Source organism: Callithrix jacchus, chromosome 15, assembly GCF_049354715.1.
Source record: "Callithrix jacchus isolate 240 chromosome 15, calJac240_pri, whole genome shotgun sequence".
Lineage (NCBI taxonomy): Eukaryota > Metazoa > Chordata > Mammalia > Primates > Cebidae > Callithrix > Callithrix jacchus.
In genome coordinates, this window is record NC_133516.1 from 33852168 (window position 1) to 33875292 (window position 23125).

The 23125-nt window shown below is 42.3% G+C and overlaps 1 protein-coding gene across 37 annotated transcripts in view; it reads left to right on the top strand.

The window, feature by feature from the left end:
• The window catches only part of DOCK3 (dedicator of cytokinesis 3), a 718052-nt gene that overhangs the window by 608917 nt on the left and 86010 nt on the right, over positions 1–23125 (top strand). For 23 of the 37 annotated variants that reach the window (XM_035275648.3, XM_035275652.3, XM_035275649.3 and 20 more), the window contains 5 exons: positions 5307–5388; positions 11076–11246; positions 15964–16156; positions 19593–19720; positions 22104–22250. In XM_035275648.3, coding sequence (XP_035131539.2) covers positions 5307–5388; positions 11076–11246; positions 15964–16156; positions 19593–19720; positions 22104–22250 — 721 coding nt within the window. The remainder of the gene's footprint in view (positions 1–5306; positions 5389–11075; positions 11247–15963; positions 16157–19592; positions 19721–22103; positions 22251–23125) is intronic. The other 14 variants (XM_035275651.3, XM_078351008.1, XM_078351010.1 and 11 more) reach the window with 2 other exon arrangements.

A 23125-nucleotide genomic window follows, 5' to 3' on the forward strand; every position in this document is an offset into this window, starting at 1 on the left:
AGAGGTATGCTTTTAGTCTCATGGGCTTCCCTTTGTAGGTGACCTGATCCTTCTCTCTAATGGCCTTTAACATTTTTTTCTTTCATTTTGATCTTGGAGAATCTGATGATTATGTGTCTTGGAGATGATCTTCTTGCAAAGTATTTTTCTGGGGTTCTCTGCATTTCCTCAATTTAAACGTTGGCCTTTCTAGCTAGACTGGGGAAGTCTTCATGGATGATATCCTGAAATATGTTTTGTAAGTTGGCTCCTTTCTCCCTGTCTCTTCCAGGGACACCAGTGAGTTGTAGATTTGGTCTCTTTTCATAATCCCATATTCCTCAGTGGTTTTGTTCATTTATTTTCATTCTTTTTTATCTGTTCTTGTCTGAGTGTCATATTTCAGAAGGCCAGTCTTCACGCTCTGAGATTCTTTCCTGAACTTGGTCTGTTCTACTGTTAATACTTGCAATTGCATTCTGAAATTTCTATAGAGTGTTTTTCAGCTCTATCAGGTCAGTTACATTCTTTTCTATACTAGCTATTTTGTCTGTCAGCTCCTGCATTGTTTATCATGATTTTTAGCTTCCTTGGACTCGCTTTCAGCATATTTCTGTAGCTCAATGATCATCATTCCTATCCATATTCTGAATTCTATTTCTGTCATTTCAGCCTTTTCGACCCTGTTTAGAATCCTTGCTGGAGAGGTGATGCAGTCATTTGGAGGAAAGGAGGCACTCTGGCTTTTTGAGTTGTCAGCGTTCTTGTGCTCGTTCTTTCTCATCTTTACAGGCTTGTTACTCTTCAATGTTTGATGTTGCTGCCCTTTGGATGGGTTTTTTTCCCCTTTATCCTATTTGATGGCCTTGAGTGTTTGATTGTAATATAAGGTGGATTCAGCCAACTGGATTAATTTCTGGAACATTTTAGGGGACAGTGCTCAGCTCCCAATTTCTGGACTGTGCATTCTAACACAACTTGGGGACTTGTATTGGGCCCCAACTTTGTTCTCTGGCTCCTCAAGGTTAGGAATCCACTGTACTGGGTAGCGGGAGATGCTCCCAGACTGCTGGCCACTCCACTTTGTCTGGGTGCTGTAAGCCAAAGGGTTTCATAGTGCAGTGACAGCAGGATCTGTCCCCATTCACATGTGCCAGTAGCAGTGGGTACCGTAGCTGTGCCAGAGTGCAAGCAGGTGGCAGGAACCTGCCTCCCTGCAGGTGTTCACCAGCATGACAGAGGCAACACAGCTGGGCAGGGCTATGGCCCCTGCTGGTAACTTTTGTACAGTCACAGTGGAGATAGTGTTAGTGCTGGGTTGGGACACTGGTGGGCACAGGCCTGGGTGCTTTCTCTGTGTCCTGCCAGCAGAAGTGATCACTCAGGATAGAGGAGGATCTGCTGTTCTCTGCACAGTGTCAGGGTAAGGGTGGGGCACTGGCAGGGCAGGGCTGGCTGGCTCTGTGACTGCCAAGGCTCCCATCTGCAATGGCAGTGGGAGCAGGGGGCCACCTGCCCTCCCACATCCTAGCCCTTTTTAATGAAAAAATGAAAGCAAAACCTTCCAATGCAGACACAAGCCAGTAAAGCATTGTGGGGAGTTGCCATGGGTCCTGGTAAAGCTGAAGTAAGGGGAGGGAGCATGTGGGCTGGTGCATGGCATAGGGTTGCCCCAGTGGAGCTCTCCCCAAGTCAAGCACAATCTGTGTAGAAACTATGGTGTGGGGCCCCCAGGTCACCTGAAGCCTCATGACCTTGCAAACGGGCATGGCCACACTCGGGCCCCAGGAGAGGCCAGCTGACCAAGGGGTGCTCAAGTTAGACCAGCCCCATCTGATGGGCAAGACCACCCTGCAGAGTTCAGGATCAACAATTCCCCTAGGACTGAAGTCTCCCATGGGAGCATGGGAATGGCCATCCCTGGCTGTGCACCACTACAGACGCTCCCACACCAAACCCCCTGGGCTCCACATCAGCCGGCTTGCCACCCCTATGACTTCTCTGAGCAGCTCTCCCTGCCAGGTCAAGGGCTCTCCTTCTGCCAGGGTTCTAGAGGCCATTGGTAAGAGCAAGTTGCTTCTTAATAGTTCAACTCACCTTTCCTCCAGAGCAATTGAGGGCCAGGTTATTTTCTGTCATTATTTTTTTTAAAATAGCCACCCCAATGGGTGTAAAGTGCTATTGTTTTATGTTTTCTATCTGTGTTTCCTTAATTATCTTCCTTGGAGAAATGTCTATTGAAGTCTTTCACCCATTTTTTTAAAAGAGGTTATTGTTGAGTTGTAGAAGTTCTTTATATATTCTGGATATTAACCCTTTATCAGTTATATGATTTATAAATATTTTTCCCAGTCACTGGGTTGCCTTTTCACTCTGTTTATTGTGTCCTTTGAGGAACAGAAGTTTTTAAAATTTTGATGTAGTCTACCTTATCTACTTTTTGTTGTTGCCTATGCTTTTGGTGTCATTTTCAAGAAATCATTGCCTAATGTCACAAAGCTTTCTCCTATCTTTTCTTTTAAATGTGTTATTATTCTGGCCCTTATATTTAGGTCTTTGATCCATTTTGAGTTGATTTTTTTATATTGTGTAAGATAAGTGTCTACTTCAGACACTTATCTTTTGCATGTGGATATCTAATTGCCCAGTTCTGTTTATTGAAGCTGCCTTTTCCCCACTGAATGGTCTTGGCATTCTTGTCAAGAGGATGGCACCTTGGCCTCTTGACCATAAATGTGAGGCTTTATTTCTGGCCTATTTTATTCCATTGTTTTATAAATCTGTTTTTATACTAATTCAACATTGTTTTGATTGCTGTAGCTTTGTGGTAAGTTTTGAAATCAGCAAGTATGAGACCTGCAATTTTATTCCTCTTTTTCAAGATGTTTTTGGCTATTCCAGCTCACTTGTGATTCCATATTAATCTTAGGATGGATTTTCTTTTCTGCAAAAAAATGCCATTAGAATTTTGTTAGGGATTGCATTGAATCTGTAGATCACTTTGGGTAGCATTTACATCTTTAATAACAATATTAAGCCTTCTAACTCATAAATACAAGATGTATTTCCCCTTATCGGTATCTTTTATTTCTTTCAGTAACATGTATAAAAGTCTTTTTTGTCTCCTTAGTTAAATGTATCCTAAATATTTTATTCTTTTTGATGCTATTGTAAATGGAATTGTCTTAATTTCAGATTGTTCATTGTTAGTGTGTAAAAATGCATTAGAAATGCATTCAATTTTTTGTGTTGATTTTGTGTTCTGCAACTTTACTGAATTTATTTATTAGTTCCAACAGGCTTTTGGAGGGATTCTTTAGGATTTTCTACATATAAGATTATGTCATCTGAAAACAGACCATTTTACTTCTTCCTTTTCTATTTAAATGTCTTTTATTTCTTTTTCTTGCCTAATTTCACTGGTTAGGACTTTCAGTACTATGTTGAATAAAAGTGCCAAAAGTGAGCATTCTTGTGCTGTTTCTGATCTTAGAGGAAAAGCTTTCAGTCTTTTACCATTCTGTTTGATGTTAGCTATGGGCTTTCAGCTGATATTTCAAACTATAGTTTGTTACATAGTTGCCATACTTGTACTTCTAGGAAATGATGGTAAAGCTGCTAAAAATGTCTCGCTTTTTCCATGAGAAACATTTGAATAGCTAAAATAGCACCCACAAAAAAGTCGAAGAATATTGAAAGACAATTCATAAGAGATTATATAACTAGCAAACAAATATGAGAAACACAGGTTATCTAAGACCATTAAAGCAAGCCAGGCATGGTGGCTCATGCCTGTAATCCCAGCACTTGAGGAGGCTGAGGTGGGTGGATCCCTTGCAGCCAGAAGTTCGAAACCAGCATGGCCAATATGGTGAAACCCCGTCTCTACTAAAAATACAAAAATCAGGCAAGCATGATGGTGCACTCCTGTAATCCCAGCTGCTTGGGAGGCTGAGACACGAGAATTGATTGGACCCTGGAGGTGGAAGTTACAATGAACCAAGATTGCACCATTGCACTCCAGCCTGGGCGATGGAGCAAGTGTCTGTCTCAAAAAAAAAAAAAAAAAAAGAAAGAAAGAAAAGAAAAAACAAATAAGACCATTAAAGCAATAAGAAATCACTGTTTTTTGTTTTTGTTTTTGTTTTTGTTTTTTGAGACGGAGTTTTGCTCATTACCCAGGCTGGAGTGCAATGGTGCAATCTCAGTTTACTACAACCTTTGCCACCCAGGTTCATGCGATTCTTCTGCCTCAGCTTCCTAAGTAGCTGAGATTACAGGCACACACCACCACACCCAGATAATTTTTTGTATTTTTAGTAGAGACAGAGTTTCACTGTGTTGGCCAGACTGATCTTGAACTCCTGACCTCATGATCCACCTGCCTCAGCCTCCCAAAGTGCTGGGATTACAGGCGTGAGCCACTGCACCCAACCAGAAATCACCATTTTCTTATATGGAATTTACATAATTATTGAAAATATAAATAAAACCCAGTGGTGGCAAGTCTGTGGTGTCACTGGAAATCTGATACTTTGATGTCACTTTGGAGAGCAAAATGTTCTATGTGCTTTATATGCATCATTCTATTAGTATTTACAATAACTTTGAGATATACTGTTCCCCCGTATTTTAATTGAAGAGAACAAGACAGAGAGGGATTAAATAACTCATTCACGGATATAAAACTAGATATTGATAGGCCCCAGATGTGACCATGGCCTATACTCCTGACCTCTGTGCTCGGTTGCCATATAAATGTTACTTCTGACCCAGTAATCCCATTCCATTCAGATGACTTAGTCCTAAGGAAATAAGATAGATGGGCTAGAGCAGGGGTTGGGACTGCATACTTTTATTCAGAGTCTACTATTAACTATCTGGTGTTGGATGTTCTGAAACCCTAGCAATTTAAGACAAGACAAAAATATACATCCAGTTCAGGTCTTTAGGAAAACTTTTTTTCTTCAGACAGGGTCTTGTTTTGTTGCCCAGGCTGGAGTGCAGTGGCACAATCATGGCTCACTGCAGCCTTTATCTCCTGGACTCAATTGATCCACCTGACTCAGCCTCCTGATGAGCTGGGACTACCAGCACATGCCACCAGTGATTTTAGTTGCTAATTAAAATGTGGCAACTCCTATGGGCAAAGAGTGTTGTTTGGTCTCAGGTGACCTGAATATTCCAAAGCTGTAATGGACCTATCACTCCTTTGTAGCTCATCAGCAGAATATTACTTCCTATTTGCCTAATTCAGGGCTACAGACATTTCAAGCTGCATTACTTTTGAATTAAAGTGGGGTTTCTGGAACTTTTCTCTTTCCCAGGGAGCTCATCCGCTGTTTGAAGTGGTATATGGACTGCTCAGCAGAACTGATTCGGCAGGACCACATTCAAGAAGCTATGCGGGTAATGTACTAAACTCTACATGCATAAGAGGCCCACTTCTGCAATTATTTGTGAGTAATCTCAGTGATATAATGTGCAGGACAAATGTCTACATCACAGTACACTGGCCTGCTTTCAGGAACAACTATCTTGATCCACATAATTTCTCTTTCCTCACCTTGATTTTGTCCCAGAAAGCCTTTATTCCTGATAATTTTATCTTGAAGAAGGAGGAAGGGATGATGTGCGCATGGCTCCTGTCCATCCTCCCCTGCCTGATTTTTTACCCATAGTGTCAGTCCTTCCTTCCACTGGCTAAAATATTGTAACTCCTTCTAAGCCCATGTTGGTGGCAACATTGATTAAATTAGGATATTCTAATAGTATTATCTTTTTTGGTAGTTACTAAGCATTAATTTTTTGAACTGTTTTATGCAAAAAGAGCTGAGCGGATGCACTGTATGTGGATTTGTTTCGAACAATACAATCTTAAAATTGTGGCCTTAGGAAGAACCTCTGGTCTTCCGTGGTCGTGACCATTGCCAGCATCCCTGCTTGGACAGGTTCCCTGACAAGGCAGCCCTTTGCATTGCTACATAGCTCCAATTGACAGGGAACTGTTCTCATTGTGGGTTAACCCCACTGTCTGGTAACGTCTTTTCATGGCTATTGCTTCTGCTGTAAAGAAAAGCAAAGTAGTTTTGCTTTATTTCTGTCCTCTTTTAATATCACGTCATCTGCACAAAGTACTGGACCTGTGTTTTTGTATTCTTCACATCGTTAGCATAACAGAATGTTTTCTCAAGCATTATAAAACTGAAGGAGCAAAATCAAATCATAGATTTGCATTTACTCTGCCTATTCTTTGCACATTCTGTAAAAAATCTGAGGCTACAAGGCTCATTCTGTCTTCTTTCATACAAATGTCTACTGAGCACTACTATCTGTCCTGGGGCTAAGATGCAGTGATGAATAAGACCAGCCCATCTTCTTGAAGAACACATCTGCAGTGTCCTAAGGGGAGGCAGGCACAAACACAAGTGTAGAGCAGGGTGCTGAGGCATGTGAGGAAAGGGCCTGGGTTCTCTTCTCAGAACCCTAGCACCTGTCAGGTGCCTAACACAATATTTGAAGGGATAAAAGTTGAGTTAAATGCAAAAGATTCTATATGAGTCTAAAAAATAATTGCCTAAGCATACTGGAGAAAGCAACACAGAAGTTATTTTCTCCTAAAAATCATTCATTTATTCATTCATTCAGTCAATGTTGCTTGATACTTAACATACTTCAGACACTGTACTAACCACTGGAGATTCAGCAGGGGCCCAAACATAAATGGTTAGGGCTTCATAGTACTTTCATTCAAGTGGGGAAAGACATACAATATATGTAAAACAGATAAATACATGTATTTATCCTAATTCTAATGTTGCCACCAACATTGGTTTGCAAATCAATTTAAAAAAAATAAAAAAACTGGGCTGGCCATGGCATCTCACACCTATAATCTCAGCACTCTGGGAGGCTGAGGCAGGAAGATCACCTGAGTTCAGGAATTCACGATCATCCTGGCCAACATGACGAAACCCCATCTCTACTGAAAATACAAAAATTAACCGGGCATGGTGGCATGCGCCTGTAATCCCAGCTACTCGGGAGGCTGAGCACAAGAATTGCTTGAACTTGGGAGGCAGAGGTTGCAGTGAACTGAGATGGTGCCACTGCACTTCAGCTTGGGTGACAGAGCAAAACTTCATCTCAAGAAAAACAGCAACAACAACAAAACAACTTGATGAGTACTATGAAGGAAATAAACAAGATCATGGAACAGACTGGCTGGAAAGGAGGGTTTACTTCAGATCAAGGATTTGGGAAAGCTTCTTTAAAGATGTGATCTCTGAGCTGAAGTCAGTATTAAGAGTTGGAGAATGAGCACTCCAGGGTGAGGAAACAGAATGTTTAAAAGCCTAAATGGGAAAGAGCTTGGGTTTTGTTTTGTTTTGTTTTGTTTTGTTTTGTTTTGTTTTTTGTGAGTCTCACTTACTCCGCCGCCCAGGCCGGAGTGCAGTGGTCCGATATCTGCTCAGAGCAACATCTGCCTCCTGGGTTCAAGTGAAATTATCCTGCCTCAGCCTCCTGAGCAGCTGGGATTACAGGCATGTACCACCATGCAGCTAATTTTTGTAGTTTTTTTTTGGAGATGAGCTTTCACCGTTTTGGCCAGGCTGGTCTCGAACCCCTGACCTCAGGTGATCTGCTTGCTTTGGCCTCCCAAAGTGCTGGGATTACAGGTGTGTGCCACCATACCTGGCTAATTTTTTGTGTTTTTAATGGAGACAGGGTTTCACCATGTTGGCCAGGCTAATCTCAATCTCCTGACCTCAGGTGATCCACCCGCCTCCACCTCCCAAAGCGCTAGGATTACAGGCATGAGCCACCACGCTAGCCCCAAGAGCTTGGGTTTTTAAGGAACCAAAAGGCAACTGATAGGACTAAAGCAGGAGCTTTCAAATGCTAGATTGGATGTAGAAGAAGATAATAAGGGAGAACTGAGCCTATTTCCAAAGGGTCTTGCTAAATCAGCTGAGTTGATGACAGGGCCATTTATGGAGGTACAGAATTCTGGGAAATATAAGGTTTGGGTGGGGAGAAGGAAGAATTCCCTTTGGGTGATCATTTTTCTGAGGTGTTTTCATATGTATTCTCACCACTTCAAACTTATTCTCTAATACATCCAACACTAAGGTTCTATCAGGCCATTTTTGGGTGAGCATTTTTCTGAGGTGTTTTCATATGTATTCTCACCACTTCAAACTTATTCTCTAATACATCCAACACTAAGGTTCTATCAGGCCATTTCCCCTTCTTCATCAGATTGCAGTTTACAAGTCTCCTTCATCCAAATAGTAAGTTTCCATCTAATCCTGTTTACCCCCTTCTTCATAGGATACATGCTCCTGGCCTGATACTTCTTATTCCAATATCAAAAACTATGGACCAGGAAACTTCTTTAATACCTTTGATTCACTATAATCTTGTCACTCATAATCTTATCTCTTCCTTTCACCTTCAGAATCATAACCTTAAAACAAGTTCTATTAAAGAAGGTGAAAATAAAAAGTTCATTATTTCTTTCTTGGTTATATTGTTTGTTCACAATGTGAGAGGCATCTAGGAGGTGTCATTACGGGTTTTAGGGTGGCTCATCACACCTAGAACAACAGCACACCTTACAATGCTGAGCTGTATCAGTTCCTTATCAAGTAGCCACAAGGAGGAAAGAGAGGGCACGGTGGATCTTCTTGTTGATACAAACATGGTAATAACTTTTAGGATCTCTTCTTTTTACAGATTTATTAACTTAAGCAAAAATGGACAGGGCAACTGCTTCAGCCACAGTTAAGTGCTCCATTGTCTCTACACAGTATTAGGAGCACCTTTAAACCTTGAACAAATTCCACAGGCTCTACCCCTCACCTTCTATTACACTCTTCTGCCCCACTCTCCTTCCCCAGTTGAATCTGTCAGAGGTGGCCAGCATCATCTGGTCCTGACCAAGATGGTGCTGATCCAAAAAATCAAGAGGAGTGGTGAAGAGGGAAGTCAGGTACTGAGAGATGACTGGAAGTGGGCTTATTTTCCATGTCCTTATCTAGGTTTGCGTGGAGACTTCTCTGACACCAGCCCTGTGCTCCTATGCTAGTTGTCTTATATTATGTGACCATTTAATAGAGGAACCAAGCTCTCATGCCCAAAAGGTGCAAGTCAGTTGGCTGTCTGGTTCCGCCTCCCTGAAACTGGTGGATGTTTCATGCCACTCATTACATCTCTTGTGGTAGCTGTTTCAAACTTAAAAAACAAACAAAAAATACCTTTTTAAAATTAGAGGAGTAGTATGGAGCACATAATTAGATTTGCCTACCTCACAGGTGTCCTAAGATTTCACTTTTTCAAAAAAAATCTAGTTTATTTTCCTGTCTTTATTTCAGTGCTCCACGTAATTGCTGATCCTTCCTGCATCTTTCTGGGCTTGGGCATATGACAATAAGATGCTCAACAAGTTCATGTTCTAATTCTATGCATAATCCATTTTTCATGAATCTTTCCAGGTCTTAGCATACTTTTCATTTTCTGTATGACTTGACTGAGGAAGCCATCCTGGCTGTTTTAGGTTGCTCCAAGGAGATCTATTCTGTTCTTTACCTACAAGGATTCTAATCCCTATCTATAAGGATTCTAGGGTTTCAGTCTTGACCCTGTCCCTCTTTTGTCCTCTGCTGAGCCCAGCAAGCCATCTTAATCATACAAAACCAAAATACCTAAAGGGGAAGGTCAGACATGCTACCGAGCCATTTGGTTTGGGAAATGCAAATGTTTATTTTCTTTGTTCTGATAGAAAATACCTCCTACTTCAGTGACTTCAAACTGGAATAACCTAACAACTGAAGCTGGCTCAGAAGTGTATACTTTCTGCTTCATGGGCCTGAAGACACTTGCAGGCCTGACTCTGCCCCTGCTCTAGAATGTCACCACAGTATAGACATATTAGAGCAGGGCAGAGTCTGGCCTGCAAGTGTCTGGGTTTAGAAATTAACAGATCTTTCAAGCTCTTTATAGACTAGGCATTAAAAAGCTACTAGAACAGAGGGTGTAGCATTTATGGAAATGAGTAATTTCTTCTGCACAGTAATTTCTTCTACAGAGTCTTCTGGTATAAGCCCTGGAAGATACATTATTCTAAACTGGCATTCCCCAGTGCCACCTGAATTCTGTATGTGCCCCAAAATATTAAGTTCTTCTGCTTTTCCAAACCTTCTAACAGATGGATAGATCACGAAAGGTAGTTTGGGAATTGTTTTCTGTTTTATATTTCAAGTACCTAACATCTGTTCGTTTTATCCTAGCATGAGTTTCTCTTCATTATGCCTGCCTTTTCAGTGTGTGGGGAATTTGTGGCATTTCTTTGATTAGAAAACATAGTCTTGGGTCTTGAATTTGTTCTCTTAAAAGAGAATTACTCTGTAAGCATGGGCCAAGTAGCAGGAACTCCTCAGAATCAGATTCTGCTCCCAGACTTTTGCAGAAGCTTCATCTTGTACTATTTATGAACTGTCTATGGCAGATGTCTTGGTGAGAAGACAGTAGATAGTGGGTATATCAGGCCTGTCAGCTGCTGTGCAGCTTGGGACAAGTTTTAGTCAGATTTCTGTGATCCCTGGTGAAAAAGAAGAAACTGCGTCAAGCCCCAGCTATATCTTAAAGATGCAGGAGACTCCTAAGGCTGAGGACTCCTGAGTCCTTTAGGACCCTTACTTCTTGCAATAAACCTGAATGTTTCTTACATCCTTGTCTTTTGATCCTTTTATTTCCAAACCTGAAAAAAAATACAGATAAACTTTTTTTTAATTCTGAATGTTCTTGAATTCAACTATTTCTAAAACAGTCTGTGGCTCCTTAATTCCAGAATCTCAGAAAACAGTTGTGAAATTATTTGATGATTCTTTCAATAAGAAGATAGCTGCTGCTTGGTGACAATTTGGATATTTGGGGAAAAGTTTTAAAAAATAAAGTGCCTATCTCCATAGTTAGAATTGCCCATCACCTGATTTTATTGTAGAAACTACTGTTACTTTGCCCTTTGTTTTCTGTTTGTGAGTTCCTAGGCATGTTCAACACCTCTCCATCACTTTTTCTTGTGCACTTTCCAGGCCTTGGAGTACCTTTTCAAGTTCATTGTGCAGTCACGAATCCTATACTCACGAGCTACTTGTGGAATGGAAGAGGAACAGTTTAGATCCAGTATCCAAGAACTTTTCCAGTCCATCCGGTTTGTGCTAAGTCTGGACAGCAGAAACTCAGAAACACTCCTTTTTACTCAGGTTCGTATGCTTCAGGGAAGCTTTGCTCCTGGGTTTCTTTTTCTTAGCCATAATTTCTTTGTCCTCTGGTTTTCAGCGTTGAAGAAGCCTTGCCAGGATCGTGTGTATTGGGTAAGGGGTGATTTACAAGGAAATACTTGATACAACAAAATGCTACTTTTACTGCAAAGCTGGCTGTGCCACAGCTGCCAGATGTAAAACAGCTCAGTGGCTTTATGTTGGAGAAGCAGCACCAATTTGTTCTTGTGAACAGCCTTTAAACCAAATTTACTTAGCTACCACTACTTAGTTTTTCATGAACATCCTATTCACAGGAGATATTCAGAATGTATAGGGAATTTTATTTCCTGATTAATCATTGTATTAAAGAAAATTGGTCAGGTACAGTGGCTCACTCCTATAATCCTAGCATTTTGGGAGGCCAAGGCAGGCAGATTGCTTGAGCTCAGGAGTTCAAGACCAGACCGGGCAACATGATGAAACCTCATCTCTACTAAAAATACAAAAAATTAGCTGGGCATGGTACGGTCTGTCTCAGCCTCCCATTATACAGCATGCACCTGTAGTCCCAGCTACTAGGGAGGCTGAGACAGGAGAATTTCCAGAACCCAGGAGGCGGAGGTTACTGTGAGCCAAGATCACACCACTGCACTCCAGCCTGGGCAACAGAGCAAGACTCCATCTCAAACAAACAAACAAAAAAGAAAATTTAGATTAGTATTTGTTCATTTCAGAAATTGAGTGAAATAATTTGAAAAACAGTAGGAATAACTAGGAAGCTTTGGCTAAGAATTAAGATTAGATTAGGATCAGAGGGCTGGTAAAATGGCAGAATAGGAACAGCTCCGGTCAGCAGCTCCCAGCGAGATCAACACAGAAGGTGGGTGATTTCTGCATTTCCAACTGAGGTACCCGGCTCATCTCATTGGGACTGGCTGGACAGTGGGTGCAGCCCACGGAGGATGAGCTGAAGCAGGGTGGGGTGTCGCCTCATCTGGGAAGCACAAGGGGTTGGGGATCTCCCTCCCCAAGCCAAGGGAAGCCATGAGGGATTGTGCCATGAGGAGCAGTGCATTCAGGCCCAGATACTATGCTTTGCCCACAGTCTTTGCAACCCACAGACCAGGAGATTCTCCCAGGTGCCTACACCACCAGGGCCCTGGGTTTCAACCAGAAAATGGGGCAACCATTTGGGCAAACACCAAGCTAGCTACAGGAGATTTTTTTCATAGCCCAGTGGAACCTGGAATGCCCGTGAGACAACCATTCACTCCCCTGGAAGGGGGGCTGAAGGCAGGGAGCCAAGTGGTCTAGTTCAGCAGATTCCACTTTCATGGAGCCCAACAGACTAAGATCCACAGGCTTGAAATTCTTATGCCAGCACACCAGTCTGAAGTCAACATGGGACGCTTGAGCTTGGTGGAGGGAGGAGCATCTGCCATTACTGAGGCTTGAGTAGGCAGTTTTCCCTGCTCACAGTATAAAAAAAGCCACCAGGAGGTTAGGACTGCAGGGCTGCAAAGCCGCTGTAACCAGACTGCCTCTCTAGATTCCTCCTCTACAAGCAGGTCATCTCTGAAAGAAAGGCAGCAACCTCAGTCAAGGGCTTATAGCTGAAACTCCCATCACCCTGGGAAAGAGCACCTGGAAGAAGGGGCGGCTGTGGTCACAGCTTCAGCAGACTTAAATGTTCCTGCCTGCCAACTCTCTAGCAGCAGATCTCCCAGCACAGCCCTCAAGCTCTGCTAAGGGACAGACTGCTTCCTCAAGTGGGTCCCTGACCCCCATGCCTCCTGACTGAGAGACACCTCCCAGCAGGGGGCAACAGACACCTCATACAGGAGAGCTCTGGCTGGGAGGTGTCTTCTCTGGGATGAAGCTTCCAGAGGAAGGAACAGGCAGCAATCTTAGCTGTTCTTCAGCCCCTGCTGGTGATTCCCAGGCAAGCAGGGTCTGGAGTAGACCTCCAGCAAACCCCAGCAGACCTGCAGCAGAGGGGCCTATTAGAAGGAAAACTAACAAACAGAAGGGAATAGCATCAACATCAACAAAAAGGACATCCACACAGAAACCCCATCCAAAGGTCACCATCCTTTTGCCACTAACTTCAAAGATATCAAAGTCCAAAAATAGATAAATCCATGAAAATGCGGAAAAACCAGTGCAAAAAGACTGAAAATTCCAAAAACCAGAACGCCTCTTCTCCTCCAAAGGATGACAACTCTTTGCCAGCAAGGGAACAAAACTGGACAGAGAATGAGTTTGATGAATTGACAGAAGTAGGCTACAGTGAGCTGTGATTACACTACTGCACTTCAGCCTGGGTCACAGAGTGAGACCCTGTCTCAAAAACAAATAAAACTGCCTGGGCCAGCTAATCATTACCTTTCCACCCAGCCTTCCCCTAGAATAAATCAAGAATTCATTTCCCCAGTTAAAAGGGAGGCATTTTTTCTTACAAGATGAGTGTCAGAGTTTTTATCTAATGGATTATAGTTCTTCAACTTTTTGAAGCTAAATATTATGCCAACCTGTCAGCAAAGATCAGACAGCCTCTCTCATGCCCCGTCATTCAGGCACTGCCAAGTATATTGTTAGCCCAAGTATATATTTAAACTCTGTCTTATTTAAGTTTAAAATAGTCTACTTTTTGTTTTCCACTTGCCTCTGTGTTGCCTTTTGATACCAGTTGCCTGTAGGTTTCTCAGCCCAGAGGACAGGTGATCAATTGGGAGTACCTCAAGGCTTCCTTGATAAGAGACTCTATAAGGGAGTACCTCAGGGCTTCCAGGTGCCTCTGTAAGGAAGACTCCTTCTGTAATCTCCCCTCCTAAGTACCTTAAGCCATTCATTTTCCTCTTCCATTCCCTTCCTACAGCCAAAATATGGAGAGATTAGAGGTAGCTAGCAAAGCAATGCAGATATGCTTTCTGGAAATTTGGTAACACAGTAATGTTCTGTACTGAGTGACACATTCCTACCATATCAAGATAAATAGCTTACATCTGGCCTCAGCTAAGACCTGTGTGAAGATCAGACCTTCTTGGTGCAAGGCTCATGCTTCCTGAGTTTCACAACTCTCAATATATATATTATTCAGTTAGACTTTATATCTTTGATTATGACCACTAGAAGACATCAGGGTGTGAGAGTTTTTCTGTCCTGATATCTAAGTACAGGAAATTTTACTACTTAAGAGAGCAAATGAGTTATTGATTATAAAGCACCTACTTCACCACTCCCAAGCTGCTAACAATATGTTTTGTTCTGGTTTTAATTACTCCAAAACAGTATTTTTTTATATTCCAGGGAGTTATAAATCCCTGATAGAATTCAGATAGATAGATGGATGGATGGATGGATAGATAGATAGATAGATAGATAGATAGATAGATAGAAATCATATAAGTTCTGCACTTGGGCCTGGCCTGAACAAAGACCACAGCACAAGCCTGTTTCCCATGGCATAAATTTTCACTCACTCTAAGCCAGTGTCTTTTGCCTGACGTAGCGTCAAGAAAACAGCCTTTCCTCCCCAATCTGCCATTTGGGAAGGGTGCGTTCTCATCTTTTTGTCTCAAGATAGCACTTCATTTTTCTTTGTAAATCTTGAGTTAATGGCATAAAGAGAGTAATAAGTGAAACAAGTCCTCATGCTGCTTCCACTTAGACAAGAGAAAATAATGAGAATCAGCATGTATCAAAGGCCTATTGTGTTCCAGGAACTCCATTGGAAACTTTACGTAAAGTACCTAAATTTTCCCTCATACCAGAATTAAGAAATAAGTAATAGTGTCGTCCCCATTTTTTAGATTTGGAAACAGAGAATTAGGCAGTAACTTGCCAAAGTTTATGTGGCAGGTAAGCCTTAAAGCTTGAGTTTGAACTTGTATCTAATTCCAAAACCCATTCTCTTTCTCCTGCAGTGCTCTGCGTACTGTTATCAGATTGTTCTCAAGACACTACCTTATGGTCCTGCCAGAGCTTACATCCTGGAAGAAAAGCCTAACACACACACTCCCACTGCCCTTGCTTGGGTGTCTAGGTTGCCGAACTCTAAGCCCACATCAACGGTCCTCAAGAGTTTATGGCTAACTAAATACACACATTTCCCATCCTCTTAAATTTACTCTTGAGACTACCAGACACCACTTATGAAGAAAATAATTATGAAGTCTTCAGATTTCATGGTTGCAAATGAGCTCTCTGTTCTGGGGAAATGGTACAGCTCTCAGAACTGGGTCACTGGCTGCAGGGCTGTGAGCAAATTTCAACTGGTGCTGCTTGAAGGAACTCAGCTCTCTCACCATACTTTCCTGAGTTTGGAACCAAAATTGGAAAGTCAAGAACTTGATCATAGAGACAAATAAAAAATATAAACCCATTTTATGAATGAAAACAGTTGTGGATCTTAAGCCACGTTGAGCAGATTTCTCTTGATACCCCATTCTCTTGCCAGCAAATGCCAAATGCAAGTTACAAAAGCCTCAAATTCCCTGGACCCCAGTAAATTATCTTTGTTTGGTTTCCTTTTTGGTTCTTCTTGTTCCATGCCTGAGTGCACAGTCAATGGCCAGGGAGGAGCCTACCCAAGGCAGAAATGCTACAATGCCCTTTCAGCCTCTCACCACCTTGTATTATTGAGCATGAAAGATAGACATACACCCTGACACACACCCTAACTCTGTGCTAACCACAGCTTCATTTGCTTCTGCAGGCTGCACTCCTCAATTCTTTCCCAACCATCTTTGACGAGCTGCTTCAAATGTTCACCGTGCAAGAGGTAGCAGAGTTTGTGAGAGGGACACTGGGGAGTATGCCCAGCACTGTGCACATTGGGCAGTCAATGGACGTGGTCAAGCTTCAGTCCATTGCCAGGACAGTGGACAGCCGCCTGTTTTCTTTCTCAGGTAAATTAAGTTGGGATGAGAGTCAGACTCATATTTCCTCCCTTCCAGGAGTGGTAGCCAGGTGGTAATCAGAAGATCAGTTTCCTCAACCATTATGCAAGAAACCAGTGACCCTTAAGATGCAGAATTTTTGGTAAGCTATAATAGGGAAGACCTACACATGCTGCCTTACAGTTTATTCCTAGGAATCCACACATGGAGGCATGTCTCTGGGGTGGTGTCAGTCCATTCAGACTACTGTAACAAATGCCATGGACTGGGTGGCATGTAAACAACAAACTTTCTCACAGTTCTGGAGGTTGGGAAGTCTAAGATCAAAGCACCAGCAGATTCAGTGTCTGGTGAGGCCCACTTCCACATGGCAGAAGGGGCAGGGCAGCTCTCTGGGGTCTCTTTTTTAAAAGGGCACTAATCCCATTGACGAGGGCCCTGCCTCCAGGCTCACAGCTTCCAAGAACAGAAGAATACCCTCAGGAGAGGAAAAAAGGAGGGACTATCTCAAGGGGATAAAGATAAGCCAAGAAAATAAAAGAGGCCCTGAAAGGGGGCCCTGAGGACCCTATGCTTTCTTGTTTCTTTGCCATACCAGTCGATTCTTTTTCTAGTCTTTGGAGAACCAACTAAGGATTAGAGAGAGAAATGGACAGAGAGCTCTTTATTCTCTCCACAGGGTCAGAACAATCTAACTAATATATTAGATTATAATATAATATAATATAACTAGTCTGCCTTTCACAAAGAACTTCTCGTTTCATTCCTGAAGCCACATCATATATGATCAAGTTCTGCCTTGAAGGGACAACCAGATACTCAATGGCCATATATTAAGATCAATATGAGCCTGATCCTTTCAGTATAATATCAGTGTGCTAGCATAAACTTCTGAGGCACACACATAAATCTGAAACACCAGCAAAACAATTATTAGAATTTTTATAATTATAATTTTTGATGGCTAATTTTTTTAGGTTTGACTTTTAAAGTATAAGAACAAAAATTTCTCAGCCCAGTGCCACACACATTTGTAATACTAAATAGATGTTCCCTTTGACTTAGCTCTGCCAATGTATAGTATTGCTAAAAGTAAAGCTGCCACTAGGAAAGTAATCTTTTTTCCACCAGGAACTGTTTATGCTGGTAAATAGTTCTATCTTCTCCAGCTCCTACACTGAAGATTTTATTAATGGTTTGGGCACACTGTCACTGAAGCCACTGTACACACTCGAGCTTTGTGCACTGCCTAAAGAAAATGCTTTCAAAATATGTGGGAAGGGGAGTAGCAGACTGCTTTCACTGACATACTTTATTTCTAATATTTCTGCATGTACTTGCTGCTTCACACAAATACTTCAGAAAAATTTTCTTAATATTTATGTGGCATTGGACTACATAATTGGATTTAAGATGACAAACACCACCAAAATTTCATTTGCATCTCACTTTCATTGAATGCCTGAGTTGCAGCATCTTCTCTGAAGCAAAAAGTTCTTTACCAGTGTTGTCCTTTAACCAGCACTAATATTCTCAAAATATAAGTTTGGTCTCTTCTTCATCAGGTTCTAATAACGAACTACGGGTTCCTTCTGTAAGGAGCTATTGGTTGTTACAAATACTAAGTATGTTGGTATTTTGTCTATACAGTGTAGTATCAATGTTTTTTTCCAAGCAGCCTTTTAAATCTAGACTAGCTAGTATTCCATTCTGTTTGAACATATTCTAAGTATTTGACAAGGTAGTGCCCAAATCTCTTATATGTCATGTAATTTGTCTTTGACTGAAAAAGATTTTCTGTCTGAATTTCAGGTGGAAATCTTAACTAAGGACAGATATGAATGATCAATCCCAAATGCCACAGCTTTTTTGTGACTATATCATGCTGGCCAGATATGATGGGACCTGCAGAGTACACAATCACTGACCACGTAGGAGTACAGGGTGCCAGAAATGCATTCACACTTGTATTTCACTTTGTCTCCTAACCACCTTTGTGAAGTACATGTATTATAGAAGAGGCCATTAAACCTCATTCTACAGATGAGGAAAATAAAGCTCATGAGAGGAGTCAACTTGCCTGAGGTCTCAGATTGAGTTAAAAAGGGAGCTTGATGTAGGACTCAGCCTTCCTGAATTTAGGATTCTAAATATAGTCACCTCTTGATGAAAGTGCTATTCCGGTAACATTGGGAGAAAAGAAAAGGAAATCATTTGAAGTGTACAGTAGGATTGGTGGTAGATGTTGGCTAATTATCAAAGTTTTATGACAAGACAAAGGTCATGCTTCAATTCTGTTCATTGCTGTGTACGACTGAGAAGCAATTTAACAAGCCTATGGGAGAGAGGGAATAGGCCTGATGGCTGTGGCAAGGTAAATGCTCACAGGAGTGGAAGTGTCAGACTACCTACCTAGCCAGGGCATGAAGAGGGACGATCTATAATCCATTGCAAGTCTGCAAGTTCGGTCAGTGTAGTTCATACTAAGTATACCATTTAAATGGAATTGTCACTGTAAACTGTGCTTTTAATATGGAATCTAATCATTAGAGAGATTTCATTTGGGACCAGGTGTGGTGACTCAAACCTGTAATCTTAGCATTTGGGGAGGCCAAGGAAAAAGAATTGCTTGAGCCCAGGAGTTTAAGACTAGCTGGGCAGCATAGTGAGACCTCATCTCTACAAAAAATTAAAAACTTATCTGAGTGTGGTAGCATACACCTGTGGTCCTATCTGCATGGGAGGCTGAGGTAGAAGGATTGTTTTGGCAATCCTAGAAGGTTTAAGCTGTAGGGAGCCATGATTATGCCACTCCACTCTAGCCTGAGAGAGACCCTGTTACCAAAAAAAGAGACTTCATTTGGAAGCAGACTCCTAACATTCATCCTGCACGAAATGCCATGGATGCTTGGTCTTGAAAACAAAGGAAAGAAAGATGGAAGAATAATGTCATGTGATGGCTTTTATACTCCAGGCAGTGGGCTTTTAGGCCCTTGTAAGGAAAGGAGATTACCCTCACTTTTTTTTTTTTGAGATGGAGTCTCACTCAGTCACCAGGCTGGAGTGCAGTGGTATAATCTCAGCTCACTGTAACCTCTGCCACCCTGGTTCAAATGATTCTCCTGCCTCAGCCTCCCGAGCAGCTGGGACTACAGGCATGTACCGCCACACCCAGCTAATTTTTGTATTTTTAGTAGACACAGGGTTTCACCATGTTGGTCAGGATAGTCTCGATCTCTTGACCTTGTGATTCACCCACCTTGGCCTCCCAGAGTGCTGGGATTTCAGGTGTGAGCCATCACACCCAGCTGGAGATCACCTTCACTTTTGCTCTAGTCTCAACCCCACCTGCTTTGAGAATAACTAAGTCCCACAATTCCACTGGCTTCCCACAGTAGCTAGTTCTTCTCTAAAGGCTTCTTCACCTTTGTGTTTTCTCTCCCAGAATCCCGCCGCATCCTGCTTCCTGTGGTTCTCCATCACATTCACCTTCACCTGAGGCAGCAGAAAGAGCTGCTGATTTGCTCAGGGATTCTCGGCAGCATCTTCTCCATCGTCAAGACCAGCTCTCTGGTAGTGGCCCCACACCCACTCCACCCTGCTCAGCTCTTCCCGAGTCTTGTGTTACTTTAGCAAGGGGCAGACCAACAAAGATGGCTTTGTACACTTTTCAGTCATAGATGCTTTCATCAGTGACAGGAAGGTGCCCAAGTGATTGGAGGCCTGTGTGTTCCCAGCAGGTTTCTCAATACAACACACTCTTGCTATTTTTAAAGGTTGCACCACCATAAATCTACCCAGAAATATAGTTATCTATAGTACCACAAAGCCCAATTCTGTGTCATGCTGTTTCCATCAAAAGGTTTTAATTCTAGATTCTTAGGAGTTTTCTGAGAATATTCAGGCATGAGCACAGGGAGGCAGACCCAGACTTGAGAGGTAGCTTGCTTATTCAGGCTCTTCTGATAGCTTGATTCCACCCATATCTATACTGTGCCAGATTAGGTCAGGGTATACAAGAGGTTAATGTTGCCCATCAGAGCTCTGAGCCTCAGAAGATGGTAGAATTGTGACAGATAGGGATCAGGTTTCAACTGACACTGCTTTGACCCATTTTCTTTACTCCTTATATTTTCTTTTTAAAAGAGATCAGTGGTGGGAGGGGATGAATTGAGGCAGGGAAAGAGAGAAGGAAAGACATGAATCAGTCATGGGTGAGGGTAGGAATTTATTTTAATGATACTTGTATCATGTACTTTTGACAATAGAAGAAAGGCATATTACAGGAAATTTGGAAACTATAGGAAAGTGTAAGGAAAGAAATGTAGAACAAAATGGATTTTTAAATTATACCATGTTATTAAGCTGCTAGAGAATAGAACTTTACATGCATTTAAAATGAAGGGCAGTGGTCAGGTGATAAGAATATATAAGGATAGGCTATCCACATGGAGTGGGAGAGGACCTAAAAAAAAGAATATATTTTGTTTGAGCAGGGACAGGGAGTCAGTAGGATACTCTAATGTTCAGACTTAAAGTACCATCTGGTGACAGGGGTCTAACTTGGCAGAGAGTGACTGTGATGGTGATAATGGCCCTAACATTTGCTCTTGGCTCCAGGTAAGACTTGGCAGCTCTTCTTCCCACCAGGCCTCAGAGAAGCCACACCAAGCACATAAGATCTACTTGTAGCCCAAGGCCATATTTGAGGGGGTGGGCAGCTTATTGCTAAAGGAAGGAGAAAAATTGAAGCAAAAAAAGAAAGAGAAATGGAATAGGAATGGAACCAGTAAAAACCTGGAGGTGATGATTTGGTTGTGTTTGTGGGGCTAGAGTCAGTGTCATTAATTGCTTGTAACCACTCAAAGATACATCACTGATAAGTGTTATCATCAGTTTGACAGATAGGAAAGATGACTTTGGTCTCAAGAGCTGCTCAAATTCTTCATGTGGAATGGGGCAGAGTATAATTATATTTGATGGATGGGAAAAGGGAAGATGAAATTTAAGCCCAATGAGAGCAGAGATACTATCTTTCTTGTTCACCTCTATATATTCAGGTTCTCAAACAGTGACTGGCACATGGTAAATGTTTAGTGAATGACAGACTGATGGATGGGTAAAGGATAGACATTAGGACCAGTGATAGTGTAAAGATCTTAGACAAGGGTCAACAGGAATCTCTTTGTGAGGTAATTAAAATCATGCTACAGAATTTGAGATGAATGTGAGAGGTCTATAATAGGTTAACAGGCTCTTCCAAAATTAGGAAATGGCCCTCAGTGAGAACACATGGTTCATTGTTTTTGTGAGATAGCCAGAGAAAGATGCAGCCAGAGAAAGGCTGGAGTCCTTCAAATAGACCCTGTAACAGAAGCAAGAGAGCTGCTAGAAATGGGCTCAGGCATAGCTAGGCAGCAGTCAGGGCTGGCAAAAATTGAAGGCACCCAATAAGAAAACCCTGAGGAGAAAACCGGGCACTCAAAAAGATGAGCTACTTCTATGTGCATTAGTGCTGTGTACTAGTGAAGGTGCCACTGCCACACCCTGTTGTGTGAATTCATCACCATTTCTCAAACTTTATCATTTCCGAAAGTGTCAGCAGAGTTGTGCTTTCTCCTGACAAGTCTAAGGAAATCAAAGAAAACATTTAACTCAGGATCTTTGCTTCTGCCCTGTATATCAAAATTAATGTATCTGCTTAAGATTCAAAGTTTCAGGTGGTGTTGAGTTAGGGTAAGGCCCCAGCTACCATGCCTGGGCAGCTGTGGCAGTTGTGCCTCACCTCCTCTGAAAGCCATTGTCCTGGGTTCCTTGACACTGCATGTTGGTGAGACTGAGCTTGGTGTTGGGAATCCAGAAGACTACTGCTGCCGTGGCTGACCTAGTAAGTGCTGCCAGCTGTACATCAGCCTGGCCTGGTGCTAATGGTGTGCTCTCTTGCTGCTCACTCCAGGAGGCAGATGTCATGGAGGAAGTAGAGATGATGGTGGAGAGCCTCCTGGACGTGCTCTTGCAGACTCTGCTCACCATCATGAGCAAATCGCACGCTCAGGAGGCGGTAAGAGGGCAGCGGTGCCCGCAGTGCACAGCCGAGATCACTGTTAGTAACTAACATCCAGGTTTTCTTGCCTTCTTTTCTAACCTGGGGCTTCTCCACAGCACTCCCCCTCCATCTTACCATCCCACCACCTTCATCTCAGCCTCCCCTCCTGCATGGTTGTCAGCATGCTCCCTTTTCCCATCTTGAATCTGACTCTCCTCTCCACTCTGAAAGCTCTAGATTCATATTCCCAGGAGTCTTCCTTAGGGCAGATCCAGGGAATGTTTCTTGTCCTATTTTCCTCCATACTTTGAGCCAAGTCATTCTCTATATTGTGGTATGAAGCAGGGATGTATGAAAGAGGTAGTAAGAGGTTGAAGGTGAAAAACAAACTATTTCTTCTAGGAACCCCCTGATACAGGTTCTCCTAAATGATGCACAGAGCAGAATAATTTTCTTAGAATTGGCTTCTATCTACAGATTAGCTGTTTTTGCCCATTGTGTTTGTATCTAAATTTTTTTTGGATCTAAATTTTTAGCATTTGGGAAAGTGCGATGAGGTAAATTTCACCGGCATTACTGAATAATGATTTTTCTGTGATCTAATTAGAAGAAAAACAAACTGGAAAGGCTTCTCAGGAGGGTTAGAGAGACAATGCCTTGGACCTCTCATGCCCTCCCAGCTCCTGTACCCAGAGTAGACTTCACAGCCCTGAGGTGAGGACATGATAAACAGTTTTCACAGAATCTTTCCATTGGCAGATGGGAGATTACAGTGATCTCTCTGAAGAAAACCCTCTGTGGGAGCAAGCCAAGCTACAGTGTGCTAGGAAAAGCAGGGAGCACTCAGGGAACAGGCCTATGTGTTCTGGAGCACTGGGCTTGGAAAGAGTGTCTGCTCCTTTAGGAGCCTCTGTTGAAGGCATTCTCACTGT